The sequence below is a fragment of the Ciona robusta genome, chromosome 3 (assembly GCF_009617815.1).
Source record: "Ciona robusta chromosome 3, ASM961781v2".
Classification (NCBI taxonomy): domain Eukaryota; kingdom Metazoa; phylum Chordata; class Ascidiacea; order Phlebobranchia; family Cionidae; genus Ciona; species Ciona robusta.
The window spans coordinates 5660086-5682888 of record NC_143237.1 but is presented as its reverse complement, the minus strand read 5'-3'; the positions used below and the strand labels follow the sequence as shown (position 1 = coordinate 5682888).

Genomic DNA, 22803 nt, shown 5'->3' with positions numbered 1-22803 from the left:
CAAAGTTTCGTACTTACTCACGGGCGATGCGACCATTTATGGTGAGCAATCGGACACCTGATTATAACATGGCAAATCGTTCCGGTCGATGATAATAAATCAGGCGAGGATATAGAAACCAAACTTTTGCGCTATGTAACCAAAAGCTTATAGTAAGTTACAATTCAGAATATTTAAATCATCGAGAGCGTGTATAAATATTAAATACCGTACAAAAAATAAAAATGTACTTCTATTTAGGCAGTTAGGGAATTCACGTTTATAAACGTGCAAGGTTAAAGTACAATAAAGTAAACTTTACGGCTTGAGTGCTGTCTAGTCTAGACGATGGACGCAGAAAGGTTTAAATTGAATAGAAGACTAAAGAGGAAATTGAAGCCATGAGTAATATCAAAGTAGGCTTACTAACTTTATTTGTTTACGAAACTCTTAAGTTAAATGTAGGATCAAATGTCATCGGACCATGATCACTTGGTAATGGGTCTGAACCTTTAACAAGTGTAATTTAATGCTTTTATATACACACATATCGATATATTATATGTTTGTACGGTGTCGTTTACTGCACACAGCAGACTTGCGACAGTTGTCTAAAATTATACCAGTTTATTGGAGCGTTATATAATAGGTTGGGGTAAGATTGAACACGCTTTAATAGTTTACTTCTTTTTACAGAAATATTTACAAAGTTATAAACCTTTTCCCGCAACCCTAAAAAAGCTATGTTAATTGTTCAAAACACGATCAGGAAATATAGGATTCACGTGCTAACACTATCTGGTATTACTCCACAGTATTTTAACCATAACATGCTGAAACAATTTTGTTTTGGTTGTTTTAATGCAATATTTCATCCTTCATTGCGAACTTCCACCCGCCCATATATAGGGCATGGTATCTCCTAACCGTTCAAGTACTTGCTTGTTTATTATCACTTGGTCTTCCCTGGGGTCGATATTTCTCAGCTTCGGGTAACTTTCTGGTTCCGTGTGTATAGTTGTGTTGCTGGGCACTTTCATTTTATCTGCAGGTATTTGCAAAAGTGATTCTTTGTGATATATGTTAAAGTTTCTCCCACGTATGTTTAAAAGGAGTTACAGGCAGGGTACAAGCCGTTCAGATTTAAATTAAAACTCTTAAAAAGTATATAAACCAGTACAGAATATAATATTCCTGACATCCTATGTTCTGATACAACCCACCTGAATGAGTATAAAGTTTCTGCTCCGACTTTATTGGAACAGGGAGTTCCCCTTTTAAGTAAGTTGCTGTTTTAGTACCAGCCTTGGTTGTGACGTCATCAACAGCAATATCCCATGAATTGAGAGTTGAATGTTGGGCACGTTTTGACACGAGGTTCATTATCTTATCAGCCCTCCGGCGCCTCTTGCGGGCCGCTGCTTCACGTAGCTGATGTCTCTCCTTGTTTATTGAAGGGATTTGCTTAGTAAGGTGAGGCAGCATGGCTGTTTTGATATGTCCCGCTGGTTTTAACACCTCTTTTGGGTAAGATGGTTCGTAAGGAATCGCTTGAGGTACGTACTGTTCTCGACGTAAAAGTTTCTTCCCAGCTGGATAATCTGGGTGCTTTGTTTTGGGTGAACGAGGAGGTCGTATTACAGTACTTGTCAGCAGGGGACTGAAAGAGCAGAAAATCTGCATTAAAAATCACACAAGCATTGGAATTTTGACTTTACGAATCTGATGATAATTTCAACATTTTTTGTTTGGTTTGTATATGAAACATTTGCCTGTTTAGATGATGCATCAAATAAGGCCTACTGTCCCACTAACTTTTCGGTCTCGTGTATTTTAACAATATCTTTCCAAGGTTTTGGACGATTTTGCATCCACGCAGCAGGAGTTGTTACGTCAGCACCGGTTATTTTGTCGACGATGACGATATCAGAAGGAGGTTCTAAACATAAATATGTTCTGTGCCTGAATTCAATAGGAAAATATGTATTGCAAAAAATAATATGTTTTGAATATATAGTACGGTGGGGTAAGTTGAGATACCTTTGGCAGATTAGCACGTCATATCCCATATTTCCCGAATGTGTTTCAATCAGTTAATTACTCTCTTTTACATTCTTAAGGATACGGTTATACAACTCTTATTATTCTTTGTTTACTACCATATTAGTCAATATAAATAGAATTTGCCGTTATTATAATATAAAATTAAAAAAAAACTCAACGTACCGGTAATAGTTTGTCCAGTATGTTGAAGGTATCTCATGTTATATGAAGGCTGCAGATCAATTGCTCCTCGTGCTGGAGCCTTCTTCTTGTCCCCTTGCCCCACCTTGCGACCAGTGTTATTTTGACTGCACGAATTTTAATATGCGATAAATGTTATTTTATTTAGGACTAGATTGATATTAATGAAATTAAATTTAAAAGCAAACTAAAAAACGCAATTTTTTTAAATCTATTGTTTAATTTTCACATCAGAATATAAAGGAATCATTAGGTAATAAACGAAAATCTACTTTTGATAAAATGTTTATTATAAACTACCTGGTCCTATTGTAATCTTTTGCTTGTTTGGCTCTTACCAGACTTTTAAATTGCGTCACATCGGTTGGGACGCTGCTTACCGTCACTCTGAAACAAATATTTTATAAAATATGTTGGGTTTCTTATAACTACTCAGCCCAGTTTATTTAAAAGTACAAAAATGCTGGATATTTTTTAAGGGAAATATCTATTCGGAAACTTTTGTTTTAACGACCCATCAAGTATTACTCTTCATAGACCGTTATATAAAGCTTTGGATATTTAAACACTTTCTCGAGTATACCTTAAGTAAGCTTCACTTTAATAAGCTATGCTTCAACACAATCTAAAATAAAGATGTCTTTACTGTAAAAAAAATAATTGCAATAACATCAATGACTGGTGTGTTTACTAAAAACTTTGACACATTCGTGTAATATAGCTTCAACACAGAGAATATCAGTAACAGAATACTCACCTCTTCGGGCCGTTCTCAATATGCATGAGGTAGGTGCCGAATGACGTCGGAAGATATTTGTGTATCGGATACATTGACCTCTATAGTTTTACACGACAACTTACGCTTCTTGTCTATAATCAAAACAGAGCCTTTAAAACACCTTTTCACCCTTCCAAACGTAAACAAACTGAATCACTACGCGAGTATCCCGTACAGTGCTACATGAAAGAAGTTGTTGGTAGTTGGGCGTTACCTGGTTTCAAGTTAGGATAAATTGACAATGGGTAAAGTTTCTTCGCATGTCCTATGCGACCCTGTAGGTCAGAAGAAACCGAACACTTGTGTATGTATGACACACGCCTGTATTTGCTTCGGTTACAGAGATTTCTGTTCAGGCATTGTAGTCCTACCAAGCGGAAAGGTTGATCGGATAATTTAATCAAACCAATGTAATCGTGTTCGATTTTTGTTTCATTATATGTTATGAATGTGATAGGCAGTTATTAATTTATTTTTACGATACGCTCGTGACTTTTTTACTTTATTTTTACGCTTAGAAAAAAATAGAATATAACAGGTAGCTGTATTATGGTAAATATCGATACCGCATACAGCGCCGCAAAAGTATGACTGTATACCATGCTAAGTATGGCAGCTGTAAGTTACTGGTCACGCTGCATTACTTGGCTCGCTCTCTGTGATATATTTTAGTCCGCATGCAGTGTAAGGCGTTATACTTTCTACTGTAGTTAAAGTTCTAAATTTTTTCGAGCGCAATGGCAGCCAGATTAAAAGAGGACGAACGACGGCGAAAATATAAACATTACGCCGATTCTTCGCCCCTAAAGACTTCGATAAGCGAGGAACAAATTAGGAAGTTGGTCGATGGGAAATTTTCTGAGCAAAAGACCAGGGTATACACACAAAACAGAGGGTATATACACAGCAAATATACTTCAATGTCGTATATTTACAAAGTTTTATTTTACAGAAGAAGTTTTATCTTGGACGGAGTGCGTGAGCATGTTCATAAAAGTAATGTTGTGCCATCGTATAACGCATTTAACGACCGCCACGCACAAACCTATTTCAGACAACCAGCCGTGCAGGATATGCTTAAACGGGCAGCGGCCACTGGAACAGTAAGTTTACAATGCATTTGCGTTTATTTCCTCCCCCGTAAAGCCATAAATGCTTTCTTTAAAAAAACACGCAATTTATAGGGTCAGCTCATACCAGCATTCCAAACATTTAAGTTGTCAAAAAGGAACAGACTTCCCGTAACCCCCGGTGTGGACGAAAGAGTAAAACGAGAAAGAAAGTAAGTTGGCCAGATTATATTTTCACAACAACATTCCAACTTACACGACATAAAACAATTTTAACCACTTTTGTTTATTACGTCTTATTGTATGATGTTCATAAAATTTTACACATCTATGCTATTACCGTTGTTTTGCTAAACCGATACGGTAAAATAATGGCTGCTATTGGGTGGTGGGGTAAGACGGGACACTTTTAGTACATAAGTTCCAAATATTCTGATCGTGCTTTAAACAATTAACAAAGATATGTTGTGATCGGGAGGATACGTTTTTTATTTTTTTAATATTCTTTGTTTACTACAAAATGGAAGGTAAGAATAGAATGAAACGGTGTCCCATCTTCCCTTATCCTAATCTATAATATCTTCTCAGATTTGTCGTGGACTCGATCCGAGTAGACAGTTTAAAATCTCGGAGATATCCTGTCATACCGAAATACAATGCCCTTGATGATATCCACGCAAAGACTTACTTCAAAAAGAAAAGCGTTCGGAATTTGTTGTTGCGAACGTGTGACTTGAAAATATAAGTTACGGTCAAAAACCTAAACAAAACGCATATAGGACACTAGTTTATTGTGACTATGAACAATATGTAACCTATATACGCAAAGTTGACGCATGTGTTATTGTTATGTAATATATTTTAATATGTAATAAACGCTACGCGCTGAAATGTTGCAGTAGTGGTAATGTAGTAGGTAACATCGTTCCAGTTGTGAAGCAGGAAAACTAATTTTTAGTATTGATGCTTGGAAAGTCGTAAATGTGACTAACTTGGTCAAATCGCTTTGCTAATGGCGGTAAACATTAAGTTAAGTCATGTTTGTTTAACCCGGTGTCCAAAATGGCACCGCTGCGCTTCGGTAACCAGGCTTGTGACGTATGAATGTAGTTTAAACACTAAAACTGACTTTACTGAGTGCTGAGATATTGTAAATATTCCACTTAGCAATATTATGAGTATACTAGCGGTCACCTGGTGACTGGCAGTGGTGAAATGTTTTTAGGATATGGATTCGTTTGTAATAAGTTAGTTACTCCTGCGTGAAGAAAACGCCGGTATATGTACCGGCTCAAACGCTGTGGCGCAACTTCAAACAGGACATCTGCGTTGTGGTAGTACGTACACCCCTGTGGTAATACGTAACCTATTCAATTTCGAACGTATGCTGGTCTGAGTTATGCAGGATATAAAATTAACAGACGACCTTTGGAGTATCAAATCGAAGCGCTTAATCAAGGTTATTGTTAAAGTATGAATATAGTTATATATGTAGCTACAAGCGAGTTTTCGCTGGTTCGCAATACTAATATGGGCAAAGTATACAACATTTTTCTATTATATTGGACCCAGGGTTTAAGATAGATTAAGTCACAATGGAATGCTGGTTGTTCACGTACATTGGCATAGCTACGTGCAGCATTGTAGCTTTTAAGTTTGTTTCGAAAATTGTTCATGCTCTTCGTATTTACGTCTTCCCAACTGTACCAAAATTCAGCAAATACGGAAAATGGACAGGTTAGTTCACATTTTTACCATATCTGCATACACTGTTAGTTTAAACATAATATATGTTATATATAACCATTTTAGTCGTGTGAAATGTGTTACCAACAAAAGTTTATTAAACTGTTATAATTGTTTTGTTACTTTCAGTTGTGACAGGTTGCACATCCGGCATCGGAAAGTCTATTGCAAAAGCGGTAAGGAATTTAATTCGCATTTTTTTATGACAACACGCTGCTTTAACTTTTAAACGAATTGTTATATAGCTTGCTGCAAGAGGTCAAAACATTGCTTTGATAAGCAGAAATCCAGAAAAGCTAAAAACTATAGCGACGGAGCTGGGTAAATTGAATTAGAGTAAAAAGGCGGTGCACAAATTTATAATCTATGTAATCTGCAGAGACAAAATACAATGTTCAAACGAAATATCTTGTTATCGATTTTACGCAAGACGAAAGTATTTACGAAAAAATAGAGGAATTTCTTCAAGGAATGGACATTGGTACTTTGGTTAATAATGTCGGAATGGCAAGTCCATTGGCTTTCTATCTGGATACAAAAAATCTTTCTCAAATTCTCCCGGCTATTATGAAAGTCAACGTCATGTCTGTATTTAAGGTATATAAGCAGTTATAAATAAACATCATAATTATTTAATATCCAAACAGATACCTTTTTGATATTTTTATTAAATATGAGTTTCCATGACTACACTTCGGCGCCGTAGCACAGTTGGTTAGCGCGCCTGCTGCCTCTAACCCAGAGGTAATGGGTTTAAAGCTTTTCGCTGCTACTATTATGGGCGTATGTGTCTTTATGCAAGACACTTAACGGGGATTGCTCCAACAATGGTCACTAATGGGTTGTCCAAATTATCAGCCACACGTAAAACCCCCCCCCCCTGTTTCTCAAAAATATAATCAGCCACAAAGTAACATATACTTGTTAACACGTAAGCTGGTCCGAGGCGTATGAAACAAAACACCCGTGTTTAACGACTCGTTTTTCGGCCACGGAAGGATAAAGTAGGAAGTTACATAGCATTTTTTTACTCGCTTGCATTCTCTTGCTAACCAAACTGTACAGAAGCAGTTATGCAAATTAAAAAATCTTTTATTTTCAGATGACTCAAATTGTGCTTCCAGGAATGATGGAAAGAAAGCGAGGTCTTATTCTAAACATATCATCGGCAAGTTCTTTGGTACCGGTGAACGGCTTTTCGGTGTATGGGGCAACAAAGGCTTTGGTGAACTATTTCTCCAAGTGCATCAGCAGAGAATGTGAAGGACATGGCATAACAGTACAGGTTCGACAACTTTCATTTAAAAAAAAAATCGATACATTGTTGCCATGATTTGCGACTGTTGAGACAAATTAGTCCCAAGCATATTACTTTACATATTTTATTAAGAGCGTGAAGCCCTTCTTTGTCTCCACCAACATGGTAAACAATGTGAAACCAAACATGCTGGTTATGGATGCCGATTATTACGTCAACTCTCTTCTTGGAACTATCGGTAAAGAACGAGAGAGCGACGGATGCTGGCAACATGGCTTACAGGTAATGTTCTATTAAACAACAAAAGATTTACTTTTAAATTAATAGTATTGATCTAAAAGTGAGCGATGTTCTCTTATTCAGCAGACATTCGTGCAGACGGTTATAAACTAACATAATTGTTAAATAACTAAATTGACAGGGTTTTTTTGTGCGTCACATGACCGAAGGAACTTTCAATGCATTAATGAAAAGAAGAATGAAAACTATGCAAAGAAATTTATCTTTAGCTGGTAAAGCAGCGAAAAAAGACAATTAATCAATTTTACAAAATATTATTAGACATCACATGAAAGTTACAATTTTTTATTAATTTATTATAACCAATAAATGATTTAAAATTTCAAACTGGATATGGTAAAATTAAGTTAATATTATGTTTTTTTATTGCTGGACATTTTATTCAATTAATACATGGAGAAATGGTGACTGTTACTTCTTTCCGATCGCGCCGAAGCAATGCCAGTCGTTATAACGCGGGTGTTCTGTTTTAAACATCTCGTGCCCACCTCCGCGTAACTACATACAGTAGCTTGAGGAAAGATGGGACGTGTTTTCACTATCTTTTATTGTCCCATTTGGTAGTGAACATAAACTATTTATAAAATTGTCCAACCGAAGTCTCACGGCTCGAAAAGAGTTTGTTAATTGTTCAAAACACAATCATGAAATATAGGAACTGGGTGCGAACGGTATCCCATCTTTCCCCACAAAACTATATTTGACTTTGTGTTTTTTTTGTTATGTATGGTTTGCAATTGAAACAGCCTATAAGGGAGTATTGGTTGAAGTAATATTGGTTGCTGTTGTTTTCAAAAATCTCCTCTTACCGGTGTCGTATATTTGTTCCGATCGTTGAACTTGTACCCGGCGCTACTGCGCATAGGTTAAAACAAATATAATGTCTATACCCGTTCCATATTTAATACTATACCCTCCGTTGAAAATGTTTTAGACACGACGCAAGATGAAACTTTAGTTTTCTATTAGATTCAGCAGAACTGAACTAAACAATGCAAAATACGAACTATATTCTTTGTTTTGCTTGACAAAATAGAACAATACTAGCAGAGGTAAGTGCAACAATATAGTGATTTGGGTGGATGTTTATTTCGTTAGTGATAAGTGATAATTATCGGTAAAGCATGATGTCTGACGTAATCAGACAGAGCCACGCCAACAGTACAGATGATAGAGATGTGCCTTAAAACGGTGCAAAAGTGATTAATAGTATTTTGCCCCGGAACGTTTTCTAGCAGCTCCGTATTTAAAGACCTTGTATTGTATCTGTTCCGACCTACTGCGCGTGCGCATTGGCGCCCGATGTCGTAATATATTCGTTCCGACTGATATATTTGCTCAATAACTTATACCCTGCTAATTTAAATTGCTAATTGCTGCAAGTAAATATAGATCACCAATTCTCCGAACTAAATTGCTAAAGGAATTGTTGTCGAAACGTCCTTAACAATTTGGTTGCTTTCGCCATATAACCAAACACATTTGTAAACAATTGTTTTTGTTGTCTGACCTAATAAAGAAACCATAGCTGCATTACAAGTTGGACATCATCGTTTCTGTATTAAAGGTAAGTGGTTTTTTAAAATGTATTTCACGTATTTAACTCATTAAGACAGCGTACGGTTGTTTTTTTTACTATATACCCAATACCCTGCAATGTAGGTATATTATGTTTCTCCTAACAGAAACGGCTGCAAATTAACAAAACAAAAACAATTGTAACGACTTAGAGGTTTGTTTGTATAAGCTAAAAACTGGCGGTGAAGTATTTACATGAAACCCATAATGTATTGACCTTCAAAGCTCCAAAGACTATGGGATAGCACATTCATATGGTAATACTGCCGCTGGTGACCAGTGAAAATTTTGGTCTCAAAATGTTCCTTACGTCTCCCTGATACTCGCTGTATAATTTGTTTTTAAAAAAACTTGGGCGTTCAGGTCAAAAATTAACTTTGAAAATGCACGAAATCGTGCTGCGTCACAGTATTTTCCACACGAGCCGTCAAATGTACGAACGCCCGATTTTTTTCGAAAAAAATTTATACATTGGGTATCAGGAAGACGTAAGGAACATTTTAAGACCAAAATTTTCAAATTTCAAATGGTCACCAGCGGCAGTATTACCAGCACATAGCATGTTATTGTTGACTTGAATGGTTTTGGTTTGGCCATTACACCCATTTCCATGTAAAGTTCCTGCAGCTATATCAATCTGTAAATATATTGCATCACTAAATTAGGACTGATTAAGGTTTTAAACGCAGGTACAAGGAAATGTCATTTTTGCACAAAATAGTGTAACCAATAACTTAGTGTTTCATTCACAGTATTTTTAATTGATATTGGAAAATCTGGGTAAAAAATCATGAAGGAAATGTTAAGCTAAATATTTTAACATCATATTTCACGCTATAACAAACTGCCAAAAATATTCTTATTACCGTATAACTTATTTGCAACGAAAGTAAATTTTAAAGTTGAGTTACCTACGAATCTTTGACATATCAATATCACAGCTCTGTAAACTTCTCAACATGTTAAGAGAAGCCTGCTTCAAGCTGTTTATAATTTAATATCATTGTTAAAGATAAAATTGATATTTTTTACCCCAACCATAAACCCAAACATATTTAATAAGATGATAGCCTACCAAATAAAACACAAAGACATTCATTTAAGATTGAAAAAAGCATCTTTGTTTTGTTTCTAAGATACAAGATACATCTGTCTGTAGCTGTGGAAAATATTAGCATGTTTACTATTTTTTCCCCTCATTGTACTTTTTAATAATATTCTGAATCTTGTTTGTGTCCAAGGACTTGTCTGCAACAAACTCGGCTGCACTTTTCTATCTGTGAACAATACACACTAAACTCATGGATACAGTGTCAGCATTTTTTTTGTCTTTAAAGTTTACTTTTTCAGAACTGTGAAGTTCAGTGCCTATTGTATTGTACGTTTGGTATGTAGACCACTAAAGTACACATTGTTTAGACTGAGTGCCTAATAAGTACATACCAGATACCATTGAGATACCTTAACAGCAAGGTGGCATACGAGAGCAATAGGAGTAGCTAGGTGGATGAATACACTGATCAGTGTGCTGTGTGCATATATTTTATTTTTGCAGTTCTATGATGGATATATAAGCCTTCGTATTGTTGAGTTTTTCTCTTTAGTCGATATAAGGACTGTTGTAGTGTTATTTTTTCTGTAATATATTGTAATGCCCTTTGGCAATACCGCTACACGGAAAACTGACGTTTAAATTTTACATAGCATAGAGTTTCATACTTTCATACAGATACAGAATTATACTTGGTTCACCGTTTAAAACTAATACCAGTTCAATCTTTTCATTGTTTTTATAGCCTTAGTAAATACCAATCAATATACAGCATAACAACTATTTAGTATGACTGATTTACCCTGAATAAAAAAAGTGTTATGCAGAGAGCTTTAAAATGCTGACTTTCTTTAATTGAAATCAACATTTCATCTAAAAGTTCACACAAAAAAAAATTCTACTTCCACTTGTTTGTGTAGGACTAGTGTGTTGCAACACACTCATGATCATTTCTTTACCCAAGTAAACCTACAGTTTGATTTTGTTGCTCATAGCTGTGCAAACACAGAGCAAGGCACTGCTCACTTGTTCCCAGTCAGCATTTTCGGGTCCTGTGTAATCTTCTCAGATTGTTGCAAGTCAAGCTACAAAACAAGTAGTAAAAAGGCATTGCTGTCATTTTAAAACATAGTTAAAATTATGAGTGCATAGAAGTACTGATTCACGCAAAATGAAGTTGTTAATTGTCTAGTATTTTTTTAAAAATTGAATTAAGGTGTTTAGTTATTTTGAGATATATGTATATTAAAATGCAGTTATAAAATCAATACTTTGATTAAACTGAAAGAATGTATATTGTAGCTTCCTTCACAAAAAAAAAACAGTCAAATGTAGTAAACCAGTTTAGCCGTGTAGTTAAACTATTATTAAGGGTTGTTTTACATGTTATATTGCCTAAAGGAGTCTTTGTATTCATTCAGTCAATTGCCAGTAGTGAGTTTTCTGTAAGCGATTACTAGCACCGCATGTTTCTTTATTGCATTCTCTTGGAACCTTGTTCCAAACTGTTGTTTGGTTTTGCCGGATGCCAACAACTGTTGGGACGTTGTTATGTGCGCTCTCCGCTGTCCAGCGGAAATAATTCGTTTCCAAAAAGGTATTGGGTTTTGTACAGTATTTCGTGTGTGTTGCAATCCATAGAAGTTATCGTAAGTGTCGTCACTTCTAGCGCATTGGCTGCGCCGAGATTTATGATGAGAAAACGCTTTTGGAATCGTGCCACGCATCAATACCAAACTCATGATTCATCAATTAGCTGTGACTTAATTGTTCTTTAATCCAAGGTGCGAGATACACTTTCTGCAATTCAGCATTTCGTCGTAGCTCGTGGAAGATCCGTACGCTGTATAAGTAATTACATCATGCTCAGCTATTGCCTACATTATGCGACATCATCACTTCGTACGTCATACCCCGGCACACTATGTTCGACATTTAATTTAAAATCCGCACCAGGTTTGAGCGCCGACGGCTACTGTTTTGCACAGAAGCAGTTGAGCGGTTTGACGACGGTCCGCAGTTTCCACTTATCGCTAAATTAAATAATGGTTAGTGGAGGTTAGAAGCTAGTGGTTCTCATAAGGATGCGAATCAATTACCCATCTAGAAAAAAGCAAAATTCAATTGTATAAATCGCCGAACAGGTTAACCAGTTTTGAGATATTTGGTTATTTACGAACGTACGTCGACAAAACTTGAATGCTGTATTGACAAACTCGATTAGAACCTGCGAAAACATTCATTTGAAATGGTTTTACTCTAGACTAATTTAACCGTTGACCGAAGTTCTTAATTTTATTGTTGTTTACGACGGACTGTGTAGAAACCAAAGCAGGAGCTTCGAGACTTCCATGTATAACCTATAACTCGCGCGTTAATTACGACAGTTTTAGTGCAATAAGCGAGTAGTAAAATTAGAACCGTGCTGGAAACGTCACGAAAAGGCTGCGTATCATGTTACTCTTTCACGCCTAAAATGCCACTGGTTTATGTTTCAATGGAGTTATGTCAGTCGTTTGTCTAATGCTGAAACGTGAGATTTTATTAGCAAGTGTACTGCAAAATGAAATTATAGGAGTTAGCTGTTCGCTATTTCATGTGCAATTTTTGATTGACTGTGGTCGTACGACGTTATAGATTCGCCCTATCTACCTGATAGTTTAATCAAGGGGCGTTCGTTAAAGTGTTAGGTGTCACTGTTTACTATGAACTGTCGCATTAAGGCTATGTTATGTGAATCGCCCCTTGTTTTTCGTCAATTTCCCTCTCTTGATCCGTGGCAAACATTCTGTCGTCCGCTGTCGGTCAAGTAGATAATTAATCCGCTTCACACCACGTGTGTAAAGTTAAACAAAGACCAAACACGCAGTTCTGTGGTTGGGCCACGAAAGAAAGTTATTCATTTGGTTTGTCCAGGAGCTAAAAGTTCAGGCTTCATTTCACACCAGGAGATCGGGTAGAAAACCAGGGTGCATCACCAACGTTATGCTTCAGTCAGTTTCAATAAAATTAGATTAGACAATCTTTAGCTGTAGGTTCAGAATCTTATTTAAGTCAAAATGGTGTAAAGTGTGATGTATGATGTGTCTATATTATCAGTTATACATTCGCCCTGTTACCATACGTTTACATTTGTTTCAATTCACATAGTTTATCTGCTAAGTACCATTGCGACACGGTGTATTATTGTTCTGATTTATACTTAATGTGGATTCTATTGTCCAATTGGAAGTGTTGATATCTGAAGCTTACCAGTGGCCGCGGTCCATCACTGTATGTGCGTGTGTGTGTGTAAGGTCATTCATATTGCGTAACGTGTGTTATACTAACAAGTGTGTTTGGGAACGATAGCTGGTTAAAAATTAATCGCGTATGACCTTTCTGTGATACCTTACAAGGCTACAGCTGAATACTGACAAGGTAATTTGCTCTCACGTTTTCTTTAAACCACAATCTTTTGGCTGGCTTTGTGCTGACCTGTTAACCGGATGGACTACGCGATAAATTGATTCACTAATTAATCAATAATCTCAAATGTTGGATGTCTTGTAATAAGATTATGTGTTACGGTATGTGGCGTGGATGCTCTCACGTTTTCTTTAAACCACAATCTTTTGGCTGGCTTTGTGCTGACCTGTTAACCGGATGGACTACGCGATAAATTGATTCACTAATTAATCAATAATCTCAAATGTTGGATGTCTTGTAATAAGATTATGTGTTACGGTATGTGGCGTGGAGGTTGCCAGCCAACAACAAACACGAGGTCGTGTGTTTCAGATTTGCTTCGCTTTCCCATTATAGGTGTCGTAGCTATTTTCGCCATTTTAATAATACTTTGAATTAATTAATTTGAGCGGCTAAAAACGAATTGTTTGTGTGGCTGGTATAACAACCACCCTTATAAGCGAACTTCGCTTATTTATTTTTTCCTAGTATTGCGTGTTCCATACTTTTAATTGTATATTACTGTGTAGGGAGACAACATCAGTTGTTAGCCTAAGGTATACAGACTAAAACACCGCGTAAGTTATTTTAATTATCACACTTTCCAAGATAGTTGATATGACTTTGTTCCACACATACTTCCTAAGCGGCATTCAGCATGTTTTAACAATTCCTGCCACAACCAACATTTAAGTAAGATTGCTTGTCAACGCACATTTTGTCACTTTTACACACTACCCGTTTGGCTTGACGTCATTCCAAAGCAAAAATATCGCCAAAGGGGTCGGATAAGTATGAACTTATTTGCAGATTAAACGAACATCGAGTCTGTGGGTTCCAGAATTTACCGTAAAAAACAACAGCAAGCCTCCGGCATTGAATACTGCGCCGTAATCTTGAAAATCTCGGTCACGGTACATGTCTGTCTACCATCACCTCTACTTTATATATTGCATGTTTACCTGCGGTTCTCGCATATTTTGGGCCAAGACGAAGTCCATGCTTAAATAGATCCGCCGATGTTGTATAATCTTGTTAAGCGTGCAGTCACAGCCAAGAGTTAGCGTCACTTTTTAGTTTTTTGATGGTGGCGAAAAAATAGTGTTGAAAGCCTCATAAGCTTTGCAGAAAAAATTCAAATGATTAGCTCGCGTCGGCAATGGCTCGCTAATTATACGCCGTTGAATAACCGGAACCGGCTGTTTCATCGATGAGTAACTTCGGCAGGCCAGCCTTCCTCCTCATTCATCACATTTATTGCGTCTTCCTTTCCTCGCGCGACGGAGGAATTTGAACTTGAGTGGCGGTTCGTGATCGGCACAGCCTGCTGTTCATTTCGCCGGTCGCACAATAAAGAAGTTACAATAATGAGATAGCGGACGTTTTTTGAGTTTAAGTTTGTTTTTGAGGAAAAAATCGCCTTCGGTATTTTAAGTCTCACCGGTAACCCAATGCGCCGATATGATTTTGGAACCATGCACCCGGAGTTCGGACCGGGCTTGGTATTGTTTAGCAGCCGTCGCCGATCTATTGTTGCGACGTTTATCGCGGACTCTGAAACCGAACCCTAGCTATTCAAATCGAAGTGTACATCCCAATTCGAAAAAAAATGTATTTTAAGCAAATTAGTAATTTATAAACTTAGGTGTAAATGCAGTAATGAGAAAATTTACATGCTCAGGTAGACCGCATTGGAACATATAGCCGAACAGGGTGCGTTTATTTAAGTACTGTATTAAGTATTTCTGGTCAGCCATAGCAATCGTATACGCTGTAGTCGATTGGTAGTATAGGAATAAAAAGTTCAACATGAACTACAGAGCTGCGTATAAAAGAATGCAGTTCGGCTTGTGGATGGACCCCAGAATGTCAGGTAACTTTCCAGACTTCAGAAGAACCCCGCTCTGCGTTCCAAAATGTGTATACTGCATAGCATTTATATAAAATAATGACTTTTATTTCAAACGTAAAAATGGTATCAAATGCCCTTACAAAGTAAAAAGAAAACTTGATTTGAAGATTTTTTTATACCTGTATGGTAACACAAGTCTGTGAAATAAAATGTTACTGAAAGCAACCGAGAGTTCTACCAGTAAAACTGGTTGCTTGTATAGATATAATACAGCTTATCAAATCTGCGGTTCGTCATAGCCCTGCTAACGCTCAAAACCAATGTTCTTGTGGGAACATAGGAACGCCTTTAAGTAGTAATGCATTGTACTGGGTTGGTTGATTACACGTAACTCTCAATCGATTAATCCAAGTTTGATGACTGTGTTAACTCATGAATTGCGCATTTTATTAATTACATGGATTAACGATTGTCAGGTTGTGAGTAATTGTGTTAAAATTCTAATAAAACATTTATTCTGAAACGTTACCATTTCATCAAACTTTGAACAAGTTTGGGCATCGTTCACTTCAGTGCTTCGTTTTAATACTCTGCCGTAAGCGATCGGTATGTTTACTCATCGGAGCCTATAACATTCCCAATTTATTTTATGTTTTGAAATACTCTACATGCTACTCTTGCACTCCAACAGATTCTCCAACCTCTTTGCATGGAAATGGGCCTGACATCGGCGCCTTCACCTACGGAATGCCACACCCCATGAGCCCCGCTCACCCAATGAACCCCAGTCCAACAGCAGACGTTCCAATACATCCAATCTCCCCGGAGTCAGTTGGTATGCCCGGGGGTTTGATCAATGGGCATGGGAGTGACCATGAGTCGAATACTTCGATGGTAGGAGAAGGAGATGGCGTGAGGACATGTAAGTATAATATGTTAACCGTATGTGGCCTTGATTTAAAAAGCGTAGATTCCTTGCTAAAACAAAAGTTTTGGAATCGACAAACAAGTTAAGGCGATTGAAGTTAGTTATCACATAATCGGTGCGTTTTTCACAGTTTGTGCAATCTGCGGCGACCGGGCAACAGGCAAGCATTACGGTGCGAGCAGCTGTGATGGCTGCAAGGGATTTTTTCGCCGAAGTGTGAGAAAGAATCACCAGTACCAGTGTCGGTAAGTTGTTGTTTTGCGTTCAATTATCGGGGACCTAAATAAGTGTTCTATAATATTCTGCGTGGTTACCATGCTTTGTATATTATATCATGCATATTTTAGCGGACGCCATCGTTAGCTTGATTCGGTTAATTTGATCTTCCTTTGGACGGCAATTTGCTAGTCATGTTTCAAAAGTTTCATTTTATATTCATGTGTTGCGTGGCCTTTTCGCTTTACTGCGGATTGCAAAACGTCAGTAATTCATATTACGTGTGGCTCGCATTGTGTTGGCGGTGCCGACGCGTCTCGCCTCAGGCTGCTGCCTGCATATTAATCATGACAACACACACCTACCACCAGCAATTAAATGCTCAAAAATGAACCCACACGCAGATTCAGTCGAAATTGCACTGTGGACAAAGACAAGCGAAACCAATGTCGTTATTGCCGACTAAGAAAATGTTTTCGAGCTGGAATGAAAAGAGAAGGTAAGTTTCCACAGATTTCTTTTCTGCTTCCAATTAAAGAATTTCACCTTACGGAGAGCAAACCATAAGTCGGTATTTGTACATTCGCTTCATATTCCTTGACTTTATTTATTTTTACTTCCCGTTATGCTCGTGATATGAGGATAAGCACGGGGCATAAAACAGACGAAAAAAGTTTTTCGATCATTTTTAACGATAACTGAACCTGCGGTTGAGCAAATCCGATTTTAGTTCGTTTTATCAACGGGTTGGGATGAGAAACGAAATCAGTTTGATGCGATAATACAGTGTACAACCAAACAAACATTTTCTAAAACCTTTGAGCCGTTCGTCTGCACCACCTATTGGGATTTCACACAGCATCTTTAGGCCTTGAATTTGACGGACGCGGCTCCACTAAATGATAACACTGAAGATAAAACAGCAATCGGGGCAATTTATCCAAAATATCAAAGCAATTTTCTCTTCAAAATTTTTACAAATGCCCTGCTTGTTATAATTGGACTCGGTTTTATTCTCGTTGTCTTTGATGTCAAAATAATTCAACTCAAGTTAAATAAATCGTGATCTTCTTCACGTAGTTCACCAATTTCTATCCGTGTTGGGATGGGAATTTGTGTATTTATTATCGAGGGGATTAGAAACGGCGTTATACCTCGGACGACAACAACATCCCTGTGTATACCCAATAAACGCAAAAAAATATTATGAACTAAAACCGAACACTAAAGAGGGTTTTTTTAAGTTGCAATCAACTAAATTAACCTTAATTATCCAGCCGTTCAAAACGAACGCGACAGAATAAGCACAAAGAAATCAACCATTGACGATTCTGCTTCGTTGTCGGTTACAACACTGTTAAATGCGGATACCATGTCGAAACAGGTAAACTCCTTAAGGTTTGTTTCATGGATGGCAACTTATATGGTAGGGTGAGGGAATATGGGCACGTTTTCGTTATTTTTTCTCGTTCTATTAAGCGAAAAAAACATTGGTGGAAAACAAAAAACATTCAAAGAAAAAATAAAGCCATATTTTAACGGCTTTTATACCGTTGTTAATTGTTTAAAACACGGTCAGGATATTTGGATATTATGTGCTAAAGGTGTCCCGTCTCACCCTACCATACTACATTATAGTTAAAAATTGGCGGCACTCTTCTGTATTCCTTGCTATTTCCAACGCTTCACCGCAAACCGTTTCTCCGAGTTCTTCTAGTTCTCGTGTATTACGTCATAATGGGTGCCACATGTCTTTGATTGGTCTCCAGTTGTTTGAACTGGTATGACCCCATTGTGTCGCATAAGTCGGCGGAACCAATCATTGCCGTTTTTTCCGGGATTCATCATCTGCGACCACGGGTCGTGAACTCGTATCTCCTGTCACGTGACTTGACCGCCGCTAACTGGTGGCGAATCACGTGGTTCGCCCAACCCCGCACGTTTTTTTTTTGAATTTATTCGCACGAAATGGAAATAACGACTTTCGGCAAAATCGTTGTGGGAAAACGTGTTGTTTGTGAACAATTTAAAGGTTTAGTACACAGCAAATGTTGACGCTTGTTAAAACGATCGGCGCCATGTTGTATACGTGACCCACAGAACCCCGAACTTGAACGCGTCGCTTTGTCTTCCATCTTGTTTTCCATGGGCCGGCCTATATTTGATTGCTCCGGTCTTCACCGGTTAATAATTACTCAGGAGTCTTGATAGCACCACTCGCTCCTATTGTCTTTCGCCCGATAACGCAGTGAAAATTCGTGAAAACAGCACGCAAGCGGTCCTGCTGCACGCAACGAGTCTCGTCAAAGTTGCAATATTTGTATGTGTCGCCACGTAAAGCTTTTATTTGTTTAAACGCCGCTCAATTTACAGCATTACAACCACGCTTGGCGGTTCGGCTCGCCTGAAGGTGTGTTCCAATCAGGGTTTAAACCCGTTGTACATCGCTTGTCAAGGTTAAACCTCATTTAGTCGCAACCGCTCACCAACAGATGACGTATTAGGTTATTAGCAAATCACGGCCGTTGTCGCGACGGGTCGAATCGACCGATAATCCATGGAATATAATGTGAAAGCCTTGCAAGAAACATTTGAATGACGATAACAGTTCGCCCATTTGTTTCGTGGCGAAGATTACACAACCGGCGTAATGTTACCTCAATACAATGCAAATATTTAGCCCTTGCAAATATAGCTTGATCGTTGGTTATCGAAACGGCTGTTTGTAACGCAAAGCACTATGACGATGCAAACCCAGACAAGGTCACGTTGCTCAGGGAGAACAGCCCAGCTATATTTTAACTTCTCCATTCAAACTTCACCACAATACGAATTTTGAAATCTGTTGAATAAAAACGTGAAGCCTAATTATGTGAATTCTTTTTCTCCACTTGTTAGTTTAAATTTTATACTGTAAAACTAAACAAAATATTTTCAACTTGTTAGTTTAAATTTTATACTGTAAAACTAAACAAAATTTTCATATTGTTCTTTCTGCAGCCCTCTGCAGGTTCAGCGGGTGATGTCACTGATACTGTATCCATTGAGAATAAGAAGATAGCATCAGTAAACGACGTTTGTGATTCCATAAGGCAGCAACTCCTAGTGTTGGTGGAATGGGCAAAATATATCCCAGCCTTTTCAGAACTTCCTTTAGATGACCAGGTATTTAAATGTTTATATTCGTTTTAATAAAATCACCCCTGTAGTAGCTAAGGGTTTAAGCTAAGGTTTTAATAAAGCATTAAAGTCTGTTTATGGATGCTTTCACAGCCACCATGCCCTCATATAACAGACCCCACCACATCTCTACAAACAAGTTTTTTAGCTTTTTTTATTCTTTTGTAAAACAACTATTAATTTTTCTTTTAAGTTTAATGTATAGTCTGTGGGGTAAGATGGGTCACCTTTAGCACATAATATCCAAACATCCTGATCAAGTTTTAAAGAATTAAAAATGGTCAACGGAAGTAGTGACGATAAGATTTACAATTCTTTGAATGTTCTTTGTTTACTACCAAATAGGACAAGTTAATAGAATAAAAAGGTCTCCCATCTTCCCCTACCCTTCTATATTCCCTTAAGCATATTTGAACAATTTATTAAACCATGTTTTACGACACAGGTGGCATTGTTGCGTGCACACGCAGGTGAGAACTTGTTGATGGGCGCAGCCAAGCGATCATTGCCATATAAAGATGTACTTCTTCTTGGTAATGACTTCATTATTCCAAGGTATGATTAGTAAATAGTGGTCTTGTATACAGCCACACCTTATATTTCTTTACTTAAATTTGTGAAATGCTCTGTCTATTGGTGTTAACCATACCAAAGCTTATTAAAATACCAAATAAAGAGTAAGGCTACATTGTTTGCAATGATTGTTAGTTGAATTGCCTAATTATATGAAGGTTTAATATCAACTTTATTCATAGCAAATTTTCCAGGCATTGCCCTGAGGTTGAAATCACAAGAGTTGCGGTTCGTGTCCTGGATGAGTTGGTACGACCTCTCGCGGATCTCTCCTTGGATGCAAATGAGTTTGCTTGTCTTAAAGCGATTGTCTTTTTTGATCCAGGTAAAAATACATGTTGTTTTTTTTTTCATTGAATAACATCATCCTGGGAAGATATTTTATTTTAAACTGTTTAAGATTGACATGTAATTACTTTTTGATTCTCATGCTTCTAAAAAGCTTACTTCCATGATGATCTATGTGCTAAAAAGTGGCTTTTAATAAACTAACTATAAACAGTAATATTTAATACAACAAACCATTTAGATGCTCGTGGCTTGAACAACCCGACAAAAATCAAGCAAATGAGATCCCAGGTTATGTGTAACCTTGAAGATTATATCAATGACAGACAATATGATTCTCGTGGCAGGTTTGGCTTGCATTATTTATTCATTATGTGTTTAAGATAAAGTTGTTTGGAAACCTTGAACTAGGTAGCAGGTAAAGCTTGGAGAAGTTTTACTTAATCAAAATGTAGTAGGGTGGGGGAAGATGGGACACCTTTTGGTTTAGTTTTCTCTTTCCATTTGGTAGTAAACAAAGAACATTCAATGAATTATAAAACCGTATCCTCACGACTTCCACAGAGATATTATGTATTAAAGGTGTCCCATCTTCCCCCACCCTACTATATAGCTTAAATATTTTTAGGCATATACAAGTGTTTAAACATTATTGCACACTAAACAGGGTTTTATTATTTATCGAGATTACCTTGAAATTAAGCATGACGGCACTGCTTATTTTTTATATTATATTGTTTAAATAACAGTTGGCATTTGTGCCTTCAAACAGATTTGGTGAAATACTTCTTCTACTGCCAACCTTACAAAGCATAACTTGGCAGATGATCGAACAAATCCAGTTTGTTCGAATTTTTGGCGTTGCAAGGGTGGACAACCTTCTACAAGAGATGTTGCTTGGAAGTTAGTGAAATGTTTTATAGTTTTATAATAATGCAAATGAAATTTACGAAGCTTAATCATTCTTTTTTAAAAGGGAACTTTGGGAGTTTGACATTTTTATTAGAATTAATTTACCTTTTTATTTTTAGGTGCAAATGAAGCTCAAGCAAGCATGATTCCTGCATCAGCTGCACAATGCGGTGCAATGGGACCTGGGAGCCCAACTCATATCTCCTTGGCTAACGGCATGGTCCCATGCTCACCTGGCCTTATGACAATGGGTGAGAAGCCACCGAACATGTCACCTACCACTCCTATCTCACCTTCCATGCCACAAAACATGGGACAACCCATTGGTATGGAGATTGACAGCCACGTGCTTCTGCAACCAAAGTCTGAGATTTTATGAGCTATGCAAATATGCAGATGTGCAAATGACACCAACAACTCCAATGCGGCGTTATGCATTCGCACAGTGTTACTGACTTTAAAGCGTCTCTGTTAATTTTGCTCTAGCTGTATCCACAACCGCTATCACGCAATTATTCTTTTTAAAGTTGAAAAACTACAGCTACAGCAACAAGGTTGAACTGGCTCGTTGATTGAATAATTTCTTTCATTATTTTGTACATGTATCACTACCTTCTTTATTCTCAACTCTTTAGCTACTGTCTGACAATTACTAAGTAGCTACTCTATTGGCTGATACTCCCAAGAATATGTGGAGTTAATGCAACAAAGTCTCATTCACCGCTATGCACTAATGTTGATGGGATAGCGATACGACTACAAAGAAGTCCTTGTCCTTTTCAAAGTTTCTTTTGTGTTAAGTTGTTTTTATAAGTTAAATCATGTATCGTGCCTGAGAGTCACTTTTATCTTTTCGTCTTATAAGAATAATTGAAATGTTGCCAATGTTTGCTTGTACACCCTATCCACTTCTGAGCTTGCCAAACCCCTCCCAGCTCCGTTGTTACCACAAGGTTTGTGGTTTAATGAGGTAAGCTAACTTTTACCCTGTTGATTTGACCAAGCAATATACTCGGACTAAAATAACTGTTGTTTGTGACAATATTATGGTGCTACTGTTCTTCTTGTAATGTCAAAGTTAATAAGGATTTTAAATTCAATAAGATAGTACACCTGGAATGAAACTTTGCTTCATACGTAAAGCGATAGTTTTGTGTTTTACACAGAAGCCCGGATTTCATATTGAGTGTTGAATCTCTATTGTGTAATTACATAAGTCTTCTTTTAACATGTATCCAACTTGTGTTCATTCCACTTCATTTCCGCAAAATTGAAATCCTGCAACTATTTCACTCGGACTTGTCTTGTAAAGTCAATCTGTTACATCACTTTTTTACTGATAAATTCAAAGTAAGAAAGACGAAATTACAACAGTACGAGGTAGAAGTCTCTATAAGTCTTTA

The 22803-nt window shown here is 37.3% G+C and overlaps 4 protein-coding genes and 1 long non-coding RNA gene across 10 annotated transcripts; 3 read left to right on the top strand and 2 right to left on the bottom strand.

The window, feature by feature from the left end:
• Positions 1-156: 156 nt before the first annotated feature.
• Positions 157-3155, bottom strand: LOC149738522 (uncharacterized). Its single transcript, XM_089875097.1, has 6 exons — positions 2981-3155; positions 2524-2610; positions 2206-2330; positions 1795-1918; positions 1203-1639; positions 157-1024 (listed from the first exon to the last, which is right to left on the bottom strand). The coding sequence occupies exons 1-6, from the start codon at positions 3052-3054 to the stop codon at positions 858-860; spliced, it is 1014 nt and encodes a 337-aa protein (XP_089731223.1). The 5' UTR covers positions 3055-3155; the 3' UTR covers positions 157-857.
• LOC149738521 (uncharacterized) lies at positions 2991-4962 on the top strand. Of its 2 annotated transcripts, XM_089875102.1 has the most exons (4): positions 3017-3896; positions 3954-4104; positions 4186-4283; positions 4660-4962. In XM_089875102.1, the coding sequence occupies exons 1-4, from the start codon at positions 3739-3741 to the stop codon at positions 4814-4816; spliced, it is 564 nt and encodes a 187-aa protein (XP_089731228.1). In that variant the 5' UTR covers positions 3017-3738; the 3' UTR covers positions 4817-4962. The 2 variants fall into 2 exon arrangements, with proteins under 2 accessions (XP_089731227.1, XP_089731228.1); XM_089875101.1 differs by having other exon boundaries at positions 2991-4104.
• Positions 4963-5614: 652 nt separating this feature from the next.
• Positions 5615-7783, top strand: LOC149738520 (very-long-chain 3-oxoacyl-CoA reductase-like). The gene is made up of 7 exons (XM_089875098.1): positions 5615-5808; positions 5947-5993; positions 6063-6138; positions 6197-6414; positions 6920-7102; positions 7208-7357; positions 7497-7783. Exons 1-7 carry the CDS (start codon positions 5667-5669, stop codon positions 7611-7613), a joined length of 933 nt encoding a protein of 310 aa, XP_089731224.1. The 5' UTR covers positions 5615-5666; the 3' UTR covers positions 7614-7783.
• Positions 7784-8776: 993 nt separating this feature from the next.
• Positions 8777-22634, top strand: LOC149738518 (hepatocyte nuclear factor 4-gamma-like). 5 transcript variants are annotated; one of them, XM_089875092.1, is made up of 11 exons: positions 8777-8942; positions 15995-16225; positions 16362-16476; positions 16852-16946; positions 17725-17831; positions 19448-19612; positions 20073-20182; positions 20383-20525; positions 20730-20835; positions 21261-21391; positions 21520-22634. In XM_089875092.1, exons 2-11 carry the CDS (start codon positions 16051-16053, stop codon positions 21777-21779), a joined length of 1407 nt encoding a protein of 468 aa, XP_089731218.1. In that variant the 5' UTR covers positions 8777-8942; positions 15995-16050; the 3' UTR covers positions 21780-22634. The 5 variants fall into 5 exon arrangements, with proteins under 5 accessions (XP_089731218.1, XP_089731220.1, XP_089731219.1 ...); XM_089875094.1 differs by having other exon boundaries at positions 8781-8942; positions 20395-20525; XM_089875093.1 differs by lacking the exon at positions 8777-8942 and adding an exon at positions 14265-14365.
• LOC149738519 (uncharacterized) lies at positions 8944-12514 on the bottom strand. The gene is made up of 2 exons (XR_016384643.1): positions 9865-12514; positions 8944-9590 (listed from the first exon to the last, which is right to left on the bottom strand). It is a non-coding gene; the product is annotated as an uncharacterized LOC149738519 (long non-coding RNA).
• Positions 22635-22803: the final 169 nt, after the last annotated feature.